At 31.9% G+C, this 12,452-nt stretch overlaps 4 protein-coding genes across 4 annotated transcripts; all 4 read right to left on the reverse strand.

Annotated features, from left to right (window-relative positions):
• Positions 1 to 4,868: 4,868 nt before the first annotated feature.
• On the reverse strand, positions 4,869 to 5,462 carry LOC133039435 (uncharacterized). Its single transcript, XM_061118341.1, has 2 exons — positions 5,150 to 5,462; positions 4,869 to 4,972 (listed from the first exon to the last, which is right to left on the reverse strand). Exons 1-2 carry the CDS (start codon positions 5,460 to 5,462, stop codon positions 4,869 to 4,871), a joined length of 417 nt encoding a protein of 138 aa, XP_060974324.1.
• A 960-nt stretch (positions 5,463 to 6,422) lies between these two features.
• On the reverse strand, positions 6,423 to 7,007 carry LOC115695564 (uncharacterized). Its single transcript, XM_030622621.2, has 2 exons — positions 6,695 to 7,007; positions 6,423 to 6,535 (listed from the first exon to the last, which is right to left on the reverse strand). Exons 1-2 carry the CDS (start codon positions 7,005 to 7,007, stop codon positions 6,423 to 6,425), a joined length of 426 nt encoding a protein of 141 aa, XP_030478481.2.
• A 985-nt stretch (positions 7,008 to 7,992) lies between these two features.
• Positions 7,993 to 8,703, reverse strand: LOC115695565 (uncharacterized). Its single transcript, XM_061118342.1, has 2 exons — positions 8,391 to 8,703; positions 7,993 to 8,144 (listed from the first exon to the last, which is right to left on the reverse strand). Exons 1-2 carry the CDS (start codon positions 8,701 to 8,703, stop codon positions 7,993 to 7,995), a joined length of 465 nt encoding a protein of 154 aa, XP_060974325.1.
• Positions 8,704 to 9,704: 1,001 nt separating this feature from the next.
• Positions 9,705 to 10,430, reverse strand: LOC133039436 (uncharacterized). The gene is made up of 2 exons (XM_061118343.1): positions 10,118 to 10,430; positions 9,705 to 9,859 (listed from the first exon to the last, which is right to left on the reverse strand). The coding sequence occupies exons 1-2, from the start codon at positions 10,428 to 10,430 to the stop codon at positions 9,705 to 9,707; spliced, it is 468 nt and encodes a 155-aa protein (XP_060974326.1).
• Between the last annotated feature and the right edge of the window lie 2,022 nt (positions 10,431 to 12,452).

Consider the following 12,452-nt stretch of genomic DNA (forward strand, 5'->3'; position numbering starts at 1 on the left):
ATTTGATTGTCTTTATCTTATTAAATTGTTTTATACGGACTATCCTATGTGACATCTCGGGAAATTGGGGTGTTACAGGAGTGGCCTCTCCCTACTTCGATTAAAGCTCTTCAAGGGTTCCTTGGTCTTACGGGGTATTATCGCAAGTTTGTCAAGAATTATGGTTCTATTGCTCGGCCTCTAACAGATCAATTGAAGAAGGATAGCTTTGCTTGGTCTTCAGCAGCAACCGAAGCTTTTGAGTCTCTCAAAACAGCAATGACTACGATCCCCGTGTTAGCCCTTCCAGATTTTGCCAAGCCATTTGTGGTTGAAGCGGATGCCTCCGGATATGGGTTAGGAGCGGTTTTGATGCAAGAAGGGCGACCTATTGCTTACTTCAGTCAGATTCTGAAACCGCGAGCTCAACTTAAGTCCATCTATGAGAAGGAATTAATGGCCATTGTGTTGGCGGTCCTTAAGTGGAGGCCATACTTGCTAGGTCGTCGTTTTATTGTCCGTACCGATCAACAAAGCTTGAAGTTCCTCTTGGAACAACAATTGGTCACTCCGGAACATCAGAAATGGTTGGTCAAACTTTTGGGGTATGATTTTGATATCCATTATCGGCCGGGGGTGGGTAACCGAGCTGCGGATGCTTTGTCTCGAGTGCAGCCTCTCGAATGCTCTATCCTTACTACTACTACTTGGTTGGATTGGACGGTGATTGAACAAGAAATTAAGCAAGATCCTTTCCTCTCTCGAGTAGTGGCAGATTTGGAACAAGGAAAGGATGTCTTGGGTTTTACCTTCGAGAAGCAGCGTCTGTTGTATCGGAAACGACTTGTTTTGGCTGCCACATCATCCTTGATTCCACATTTCCTTCGGGAATACCATAGCTCTCCAATCGGTGGTCATTCGGGAGAGTATCGGACTTACCTTCGCCTTCGGGGCGATGTTTATTGGGTCGGTATGAAAGCGCAAGTGGGGAAGTGTGCCAACGGAACAAGCACTTGGCCATGTCACCGGGGGGTCTCTTGCAGCCTTTAGATCTTCCCGCCCAGGTTTGGGAGGACTTGACTATGGATTTTATTGAGGGGTTGCCAAAATCGGAAGGAGTTGACACGATCTTAGTGGTTGTGGATCGTTTGAGCAAATACAGTCACTTTATCGCCCTCAAGCATCCTTTCACAGCTCGCACAGTTGCAGAAGCCTTCCTTCATCAGGTGGTCAAGTTGCATGGGGTTCCTCGGACCATAGTCTCGGATCGTGACCGCGTGTTTCTCAGTCATTTTTGGGCTGAGATGTTCCGCCTTCAGGGTACTGAACTCCGCCATAGCACCGCCTACCACCCTCAAACTGATGGCCAATCGGAGGTGGTCAATCGTTGCCTTGAGACTTACCTTCGTTGTTTGGCCTCTGATCGGCCTAAGGCATGGGCCAAGTGGTTGTCTTGGGCAGAGTACTGGTACAATACTACTTTCCACTCCTCCTTGGGTTGCACTCCATTCCAGGTGTTGTATGGGCGTGAACCGCCAGCCTTAATCCGGTATTTGGAGGGATCCACTTCGGTCTTAGCCCTTGAGCAGTATCTGGAAGAACGAGATGGGTTCCTAGATGACCTCAAAATGCACTTGTTGCATGCTCAACACAAGATGAAGGCAGCAGCTGATTCTTCACGTCGACATGTGGAGTTTGCGGTTGGCGACCGAGTCTTTCTTAAGCTACGTCCTTACCGACAGAAGTCCTTAGCCCTCCGCAAGAACGAGAAGCTCGCTGCTCGTTTCTATGGGCCCTTTACTGTTCTGAAAAGGATTGGTGCCGTAGCTTATCATTTGGATCTTCCCACATCCTACGCAGTTCATCCCGTCTTCCATGTGTGCCAACTCCGTGCTGCGGTGGGTACAGCTCACTCGTCTCCTACCATTCCTCCTACATTGACTGCTGATTTGGAGTTGTTGGTCGAACCTGCTGAACTTTTGAATGTGCGTCAAAGGCCTACACCTACAGGAGCTCTTATAGAAGTGTTGATTCGTTGGAAAGATTTGCCTCTTTTCGAAGCTACTTGGGAGAAGTTTGACACCATTGCAGCCCAGTTTCCGGATTTCAACCTTGGGGACAAGGTTCGGGATTTTGGGGGGGGGGGGTAATGATACAAATGTGAGGCCTCCAATTAAATTTACCTATGCTAGAATGGGTAAGCAAGGTAAAACCAATGATGTGTTGGCATAGGCAAGGGTATTTTGGGTAATTGTATTTTGTATGGGAAAGGAGTGTTCATTTCGGTTATGCATTTTGTAATAGAGAATTCTCTACTGTATCAGTAGAGAGCTACCTTAGCTCTCTGCCGTGTGTAGAAGAGGATCTCAGTTTGTTTCAATTCAATAACAACTCACAATTTGAATCATTCTCATTGTGTTCTGGATATTTGAGAGTTCTTGTTGCTGGTGTATTGGTTATTTGAGTTTTACTGCTGCTGGTGTATTGTTTTTGTTGCTGGTTGCTGTTTATTGAGTTGCAGGTTCTCATCAGCTATTTAGCAATTTTTCCTCTCGAACTTTGGCATGTACTAAATGATGCTCCTTGAACTTTTTTGGCCGTTAAAAATTCTCCTTGAACTATTAAGATTGTTAAATTTAAGGACTTTTGTCTAATTTCATTTGATTTTACTGTTTCAGTGATTGTTTATATATTAAACCATGCTTCCCAGACTTTGATATCTATCTAATCATACCCCTCAAACTTTGATATGTACTTAATCATGTCCTCTGAACTTTTATCAATGTTAGAATTTTTTTACTAAAATTAGACAAAATCGTTAAATTTAATAATCTTAATAATTCAAGGAAATTTTTAAGGGCAAAAGGAAAAATTACTAATTAGCCTATATATTAATGGTTAGAGTAGGTACCTATATGTAGGTATCATAATTCATTGATATGAATACTCATAATAAATGCATTGCGTAACAATTCTTCCATATCTCAATCCTCATCAATTACGTATCTCATCATATATCTGATTTTTTTTTAATATATCATTTCTTTTTCTTCATTAAATAATTAAATTGATAAAAAAAACTACTATAAATATATGTATTTTTATTTATTTCATATCGAATATTTTTTTTAATGTATATTAAAGCCGCTAGGTTAATGAGAAGTCTAGCTTGAAAATGTTAATAAGAAATTAAATTAAATTAATAAATTTACATTTATACCGGTCATTAATGTAATAAATTATTTTATTTACTTGTATATAAATTACAATAAATAAAATAAAATTATTTATAAATTTAGATTTATTTCAGTTTTAAGTGATTGAACCCTTCCAAACTGGCTATGACTATATATATAGATAGATATATAGAAGCAAATCATCAAACCCTAATTCAAACAAATTAAGGGATAATTATTTATTTCTTTCATATATATTTTCATATCAATGGCACTAAGAAAAAACAACAATTACACCAAACAAGGTCACAAGCCTTCATCGGTTGAATATGCTGGCCTTGTCTACACCAAAGAAGTGCCCTCAAAGCAATATAATTCTTATTCATCATCATCATCATCAAGAGGAAGAGACATGAAGAACTCAACTCAACTCCACACAGCAACAAAGTCCATCTACAAAAACGACAATGGAAAGACCTCAACGACATTCAAAAACACTTAATTTGTCTTGTGATGAGTTTGTTGATAGAAGGAGTGGTCGTTTAGGGTTTAAGGAAGAGGTTACTTATAGTCGTAAGGATAAATATGATAATAAAAATGATGGGTATGTTCATGAGTATGAAACTCAAGTCAAGTTCAAACATGTTGCTTACCCTAAAGAACCTTATTATGCCACTAATATGATCACCTATCATCATGGTGATGGTGGTTATGATCATGATGATGATCGTGATGATTGATATCATTAGCTCTAGGGTTTCTTCTATTTATGTTTTAAGCATGAGATCTTGATCTCTTTGTTGATGTAGTGATCTTTGTTTTGTTTAGAAGTTATAATTATTAATGTTAATCATATGTGTGTTTCAATAGTTTGATTTTGTGTTTTGTGGTAATTTTTTTTCATTTTTTTGGAAGCAATGAATATAATAAAATAAAGTTCTACACCTAATTAACCAATAAATTAAGGGGCTTTTGGAATATATGAAAGTGTTTTAAATAATTTGATTAGGAAATATTAGGATGAAAAATATAAATATAAATATAATTATATTCTCATTAAATCTTATTGAGTACTGGTTAAATTTTCAAAACAAACAAGTAATATTTCACATTTTATACCATTCTTACTATTAACTCATTTTAAACGGTCCCTAATTATTCCAAAACAATTTTGGAAATCCTACCAAACAAGTTCTTCGTATAATTAACTAATAATTACTTTTGGGTGATAATTAATTAATGATTAATAATTTGGCCTTGAGATTTATACATGAGTTACAATAGTAATAACTTCCAAGCCGTGAGTAATTAACTAATTAAATTACAGTAAATTTAGGGGTTAAATATTCTAATATTATAAATTAGAATTAACAATTTAAATTAAGCTAAAGATGAGATTCGAAAAGACGACAGCAAATTTGTTTCTGCAAGTGTATCATTTTTTGCTGAATATAATTAAAATTGAATCACCATAAAAAATAATTGCATTACTACATAAAATTCAACATCTACAAAGGTCAAAACAGAATCAGATCAATCCCACCATTCAAAACAAAACAACTAATAATATAAAATTAAAAACATATATAAAATAATAATAATAATAAAAAACATAACTCATATATATAATATAGATATTAAGATATAACATGCATATACACGCATACATACATAAACAAACAAGGAACAAACCCTAAATAACCAACCGCTAGCTTAGTCATCATCACCATCGTCATTATAATCATCATAATCACCATCATCATCATCAAATCCTTCATTATCACCATCTTCTTCTAAATCATCATCATCATCTTCATCTTCATCTTCATCTAAATCATCATCATCATCATGCATCATCATCAATATCGTCATATCATCATCATCATCATCATCATCTAAATCATCATCATCATCGTCATCATCAATATCGTCATCAATATCATCATCATCATCATCCTCATCAATATCATCATCATCATCATCATCATCATGACCATCATCATGATGAGCATTATAATAGTTGAGGTGTTGTTGGTTGTTAGGATAAGAAAGATGAGTAAACTTGAGTTTGGTCTCGTACTCATGAACAAACTCTTCATTTTTGTTGTCGTATTTGTCTCTACGACAATATGTACTCTCATCCTTTAACCTTAAACCACCACTTTTCTTGTCCACAAACTCATTTGAACTAACACTCTCCTTGAAACTCGTACAAGATCTTCCATTGTTGTCTTTGAAAATAGATTTCGTTGAAGAAGAAGATGAAGAAAAAGAGCAAGTAGGTTTTATTAGATTTTTCGGTTCCATTATTGAAATTCAAATAGCCAATACATATTCTTTCTTTACTCTCTTTTTTCATATATATAGCCACATATTACTATTACTATTATTATTATTATTATTATTATTATTATGGTTTAATATGTAGTATCTGTTCAAAAAGTCAATGATTGTAGCGTTTATTTTGTTAAATAATAAAATAAGTTTATTGTTTTTTAAAGAGTAATTTGTGGGATAAATAGTTAAGTCTAATTTTAGTTGTAAATAAATATTTAAATTTAATTTTTAATGGTAATAATCCCGAGCCACCCCAGCCGCTCCAAATTGTCCGTCTCTTGCAAAGATTGCACCATCGACATTTACCTTAATCTTCCCCATAACCGGTTTCACCCAATGCTCCAATTCCATACTTGACGCCGAAGGGACAAGTAGAGAACCCATTCTCCTTTTTTGAGCATTTCTCCATTGATTAAGGACTACTCTTGCCAATAGAATAACCTCCGCTGCTGACAACGATTTGTCTCGCCAAACCAACTCATTACGGGCATACCAGATCGCCCAAATAATCATTAGCAATTCTTCCTGAGCCGCGGTCGAATGTTGTACCAGAGTCCGACTAAACCAATAAGATAAAATAAGATAAAAGATAGATAAAAGAAAAAACAGGAAAGCAAATTTGTTTCTGCAAGTGTATCATTTTTTGCTGAATATAACTAAAATTAAATCACCATAAAAAATAATTGCATTAATACCACTTACTATATAAAATTCAAGATCTACAAAGGTCAAATCAGAATCAGATCAATTCCACCATTAAAAACAAAACAACTAATAATACAAAATTAAAAACATATATAAATAATAATAATAAAAAAACATATAACTCATATATATAATATAGATATTAAGATATAACATGCATATACACGCATACATACATATTACATAACACAACAAGGAACAAACCCTAAATAACCAACCGCTAGCTTAGTCATCATCATAATCACCATCGTCATTATAATCATCATAATCACCATCATCATCATCATCAAATCCTTCATTATCACCATCTTCTTCTAAATCATCATCATCATCTTCATCTTCATCTAAATCATCATCATCATCATGACCATCATCATCATGACCATCAATATCGTCATCATCATCATCATCATCTAAATCATCATCATCATCATCATCATCATCGTCATCATCAATATCGTCATCAATATCATCATCATCATCATCATCATCATGACCATCATCATGATGAGCATTATAATAGTTGAGGTGTTGTTGGTTGTTAGGATAAGAAAGATGAGTAAACTTGAGTTTGGTCTCGTACTCATGAACAAACTCTTCATTTTTGTTGTCGTATTTGTCTCTACGACAATATGTACTCTCCTCCTTTAACCTTAAACCACCACTTTTCTTGTCTACAAACTCATTTGAACTAACACTCTCCATGAAACTCGTACAAGATCTTCCATTGTTGTCTTTGAAAATAGATTTCGTTGAAGAAGAAGATGAAGAAGAAGAGCAAGTAGGTTTTATTAGATTTTTCGGTTCCATTATTGAAATTCAAATAGCCAATACATATTCTTTCTTTACTCTCTTTTTCCATATATATAGCCACATATTATTATTATTATTATTATTATTATTATTATTATTATTATTATTATTATTATTATTATTATGGTTTAATATGTAGTATCTGTTCAAAAAGTTAATGATTGTAGCGTTTATTTTGTTAAATAATAAAATAGGTTTATTGTTTTTTTAAAGAGTAATTTGTGGGATAAATAATTAAGTCTAATTTTAGTTGTAAATAAATATTTAAATTTAATATTTAATGGTAATAATCCCGAGCCACCCCAGCCGCTCCAAATTGTCCGTCTCTTGCAAAGATTACACCATCGACATTTACCTTAATCTTCCCCATAACCGGTTTCACCCATTGCTCCAATTCCATACTTGACGCCGAAGGGACAAGTAGAGAACCCATTCTCTTTTTTTGAGCATTTCTCCATTGATTAAGGACTACTCTTGCCAATAGAATAACCTCCGCTGCTGACAATGATTTGTCTCGCCAAACCAACTCATTACGGGCATACCAGATCGCCCAAATAATCATTAGCAATTCTTCCTAAGCCGCGGTCGAATGTTGTACCAGAGTCCGACTAAACCAATAAGATAAAATAAGATAAAAGATGGATAAAAGAAAAGACAGGAAAGCAAATTTGTTTCTGCAAGTGTATCATTTTTTGCTGAATATAACTAAAATTAAATAACCATAAAAAATAATTGCATTAATACCACTTACTATATAAAATTCAAGATGTACAAAGGTCAAATCAGAATCAGATCAATTCCACCATTCAAAACAAAACAACTAATAATACAAAATTAAAAACATATATAAAATAATAATAATAAAAAAAAACATATAACTCATATATATAATATAGATATTAAGATATAACATGCATATACATGCATGCATACATATTACATAACACAACAAGGAACAAACCCTAAATAACCAACCGCTAGCTTAGTCATCATCATAATCACCATCGTCATTATAATCATCATAATCACCATCATCATAATCACCATCATCATCATCATCATCATCATCATCAAATCCTTCATTATCACCATCTTCTTCTAAATCATCATCATCCTCTTCATCTTCATCTTCATCTAAATCATCATCATCATCATGACCATCATCATCAATATCGTCATCATCATCATCATCATCATCTAAATCATCATCATCATCATCGTCATCATCAACATCGTCATCAATATCATCATCATCATCATCATCATCATCATCATTTAAATCATCATCATCATCGTCATCATCAACATCGTCATCAATATCATCATCATCATCATCATCTTCATCAATATCATCATCATCATCATCATCATCATCATGACCATCATCATGATGAGCATTATAATAGTTGAGGTGTTGTTGGTTGTTAGGATAAGAAAGATGAGTAAACTTGAGTTTGGTCTCGTACTCATGAACAAACTCTTCATTTTTGTTGTCGTATTTGTCTCTACGACAATATGTACTCTCCTCCTTTAACCTTAAACCACCACTTTTCTTGTCCACAAACTCATTTGAACTAACACTCTCCTTGAAACTCGTACAAGATCTTCCATTGTTGTCTTTGAAAATAGATTTCGTTGAAGAAGAAGATGAAGAAGAAGAGCAAGTAGGTTTTATTAGATTTTTCGGTTCCATTATTGAAATTCAAATAGCCAATACATATTCTTTCTTTACTCTCTTTTTCCATATATATAGCCACATATTATTATTATTATTATTATTATTATTATTATTATTATTATTATTATTATTATTATTATTATTATTATTATTATTATTATGGTTTAATATGTAGTATCTGTTCAAAAAGTTAATGATTGTAGCGTTTATTTTGTTAAATAATAAAATAGGTTTATTGTTTTTTAAAGAGTAATTTGTGGGATAAATAATTAAGTCTAATTTTAGTTGTAAATAAATATTTAAATTTAATATTTAATGGTAATAATCCCGAGCCACCCCAGCCGCTCCAAATTGTCCGTCTCTTGCAAAGATTACACCATCGACATTTACCTTAATCTTCCCCATAACCGGTTTCACCCAATGCTCCAATTCCATACTTGACGCCGAAGGGACAAGTAGAGAACCCATTCTCTTTTTTTGAGCATTTCTCCATTGATTAAGGACTACTCTTGCCAATAGAATAACCTCCGCTGCTGACAATGATTTGTCTCGCCAAACCAACTCATTACGGGCATACCAGATCGCCCAAATAATCATTAGCAATTCTTCCTGAGCCGCGGTCGAATGTTGTACCAGAGTCCGACTAAACCAATAAGATAAAATAAGATAAAAGATGGATAAAAGAAAAGACAGGAAAGCAAATTTGTTTCTGCAAGTGTATCATTTTTTGCTGAATATAACTAAAATTAAATAACCATAAAAAATAATTGCATTAATACCACTTACTATATAAAATTCAAGATGTACAAAGGTCAAATCAGAATCAGATCAATTCCACCATTCAAAACAAAACAACTAATAATACAAAATTAAAAACATATATAAAATAATAATAATAAAAAAAACATATAACTCATATATATAATATAGATATTAAGATATAACATGCATATACATGCATGCATACATATTACATAACACAACAAGGAACAAACCCTAAATAACCAACCGCTAGCTTAGTCATCATCATAATCACCATCGTCATTATAATCATCATAATCACCATCATCATAATCACCATCATCATCATCATCATCATCATCATCATCAAATCCTTCATTATCACCATCTTCTTCTAAATCATCATCATCCTCTTCATCTTCATCTTCATCTAAATCATCATGACCATCATCATCAATATCGTCATCATCATCATCATCATCATCATCATCATCATCATCTAAATCATCATCATCATCATCGTCATCATCAACATCGTCATCAATATCATCATCATCATCATCATCATCATCATCATCATCATCATCATTTAAATCATCATCATCATCGTCATCATCAACATCGTCATCAATATCATCATCATCATCATCGTCATCAATATCATCATCATCATCATCATCATCATGACCATCATCATGATGAGCATTATAATAGTTGAGGTGTTGTTGGTTGTTAGGATAAGAAAGATGAGTAAACTTGAGTTTGGTCTCGTACTCATGAACAAACTCTTCATTTTTGTTGTCGTATTTGTCTCTACGACAATATGTACTCTCCTCCTTTAACCTTAAACCACCACTTTTCTTGTCCACAAACTCATTTGAACTAACACTCTCCTTGAAACTCGTACAAGATCTTCCATTGTTGTCTTTGAAAATAGATTTTCTTGAAGAAGAAGATGAAGAAGAAGAGCAAGTAGGTTTTATTAGATTTTTCGGTTCCATTATTGAAATTCAAATAGCCAATACATATTCTTTCTTTACTCTCTTTTTCCATATATATATAGGGGTGATTCTACAATGCACCCCCTTAAAAGGGATGTATTGATGCACCCTTAACTTATTTCGGCATTCAAAAAAAATTTTTAGTCTAACTTTTTTTCATATTCGTGTACGCTATAACTATTTAAGATATCTTACAAAATTTTCAGAAATTTTGAATAATTTACAATATAGAAAATAATGTTCAAGCAGTTAATTTTACACGCGTATAAAATAAAATAGTCACGCGTGCAATACATTGTTTGAACATAGTTTTCAGCGTGTTAAACTTTTTCAAATTTCTTAAAATGTTGCTGGATATCTTAAATAACTATAACATACATGACTATGAGAAAAAATTTGACTAAAAAATTATTTCGGATGCTAAAACAGATAGAGATACATCAATATATCTATTTTAAGGGGGTGCATTATAGAATTTTCCTATATATAGCCACATATTATTATTATTGTTATTATTATTATTATTATTATTATTATTATTATTATTATTATTATTATTATTATTATTATTATCTGTTCAAAAAGTTAATGATGGTAGCGTTTATTTTGTTAAATAATAAAATAGGTTTATTCTTTTTTAAAGAGTAATTTGTGGGATAAATAATTAAGTCTAATTTTTAATTGTAAATAAATATTTAAATGTAATTTTTAATGGTAATAATATTTAAGTTATAATTTTAAAATTTTTGTAGGTAGGTGGCTCTTAATTAAGTGTTAAATAAATTAGCATATAATAATTTCTAATTGGTTCAAATAATTAAATTTTTAATTTTTTTAAAAAAATAATTTAAATATACCAACAAGAAAATGAGATGTGGATAACATTTAACGATCACGTCACTACAAAAAATTTTACTGACGAAATGTAAAAAAAGTTGCGACTAATTATAAATTATTATTCTTATGTTGTGACTAAAAGGTCAGTGGCTAAACGTATTAGTCACAAAAGTTACAATTTGTTGTGATTAAATTTGTTTTTGGTCACAATACTTCTTGTAACTAAAACTAAATTAGTGATAATTTGTAACTAAATACTATGTTTTAGTCAAAAGTAAGTTTTTGTTGTGACTAAAAGTCACATTTAGTCTTAAAAAATTTATATTGTGACTAGAGAGTTATTACTAAAAGTAATAATTTTTCGTAGTGCGTACTTACAGAGATTCAAAAATATAAATATTTATTCAACTGAGAGTTAAACTTAAGTATCTTATAATTAAATAATTACTTATTTTAAAATAATAAATATAAAACTCTAATCTTAAGTTTTAATTTTTTTTTTAATATAATTAATTTAAAAACAATTTATAGTACAAATGTAAAAATATAATTTACATTTTTTTTTTCATTTTTAATTAGGGTTAAAAATAATAATTAATAAATATATAGACAGCTGCGGACCCACCTCTACAGCACGACACGTAAGATCATCGCATGCTCGCCACGTGTCCATGTGATCCTCCCCACTACATTTCACACCTCACATCGTTTTGCATACTTAATTAAATATTAATTTTTTCCTTAGTGATAATTAATGTTAAATTTTTACTAATAACTCCAATTAAATGCTAATTATTTCACAGAAAAATTTAAAGGATGTTTTTTTTTTTCTATCATCCTTTATTTTTTAATGAAAAAAAATACTTTAGCTCATGAGACTTCGAGTCTCTATTATTTAATTTTTATAACTGTTTATTTATTTATTAATTATTATACACATTGAAATGGAGATTACACCACAATAATTCATATTTCCTATATTTTATACCACAAAAAATAATAATTCAACTTTAATTTGACTAGTTCAAACGAAAAGAGAGTGGGACTAGTTAGTTGTGTGATGTGTTGTAATAATTCTTTTCCAGTGAATTTAATTTTTATTACATTTTTACCTTCAAATTGATAAGAAAAATAATTCTTTAATTACCAAAAAAAAAAAATAGAAATATTTTTAACTTGACTAAT

Source organism: Cannabis sativa, chromosome 6 (assembly GCF_029168945.1).
Source record: "Cannabis sativa cultivar Pink pepper isolate KNU-18-1 chromosome 6, ASM2916894v1, whole genome shotgun sequence".
NCBI classification, from domain to species: domain Eukaryota; kingdom Viridiplantae; phylum Streptophyta; class Magnoliopsida; order Rosales; family Cannabaceae; genus Cannabis; species Cannabis sativa.

Bases quoted from the DNA above. Each gene is read 5' to 3' on its own strand.
- LOC133039435 (XM_061118341.1), bottom strand. From the start codon at position 5,462: ATGGAACCGAAAAATCTAATAAAACCTACTTGCTCTTTTTCTTCATCT. The intron at 4,973-5,149 runs GTCATGATGATG...ATGAAGATGAAG, and splicing joins TAATGCTCATCATGATGATG to ATGAAGATGATGATGATGAT.
- LOC115695564 (XM_030622621.2), bottom strand. From the start codon at position 7,007: ATGGAACCGAAAAATCTAATAAAACCTACTTGCTCTTCTTCTTCATCT. The intron at 6,536-6,694 runs GTCATGATGATG...ATTTAGATGAAG, and splicing joins TAATGCTCATCATGATGATG to ATGAAGATGATGATGATGAT.
- LOC115695565 (XM_061118342.1), bottom strand. From the start codon at position 8,703: ATGGAACCGAAAAATCTAATAAAACCTACTTGCTCTTCTTCTTCATCT. The intron at 8,145-8,390 runs GTCATGATGATG...ATGATGATTTAG, and splicing joins TAATGCTCATCATGATGATG to ATGAAGATGAAGATGAAGAG.
- LOC133039436 (XM_061118343.1), bottom strand. From the start codon at position 10,430: ATGGAACCGAAAAATCTAATAAAACCTACTTGCTCTTCTTCTTCATCT. The intron at 9,860-10,117 runs GTCATGATGATG...ATGATGATTTAG, and splicing joins TAATGCTCATCATGATGATG to ATGAAGATGAAGATGAAGAG.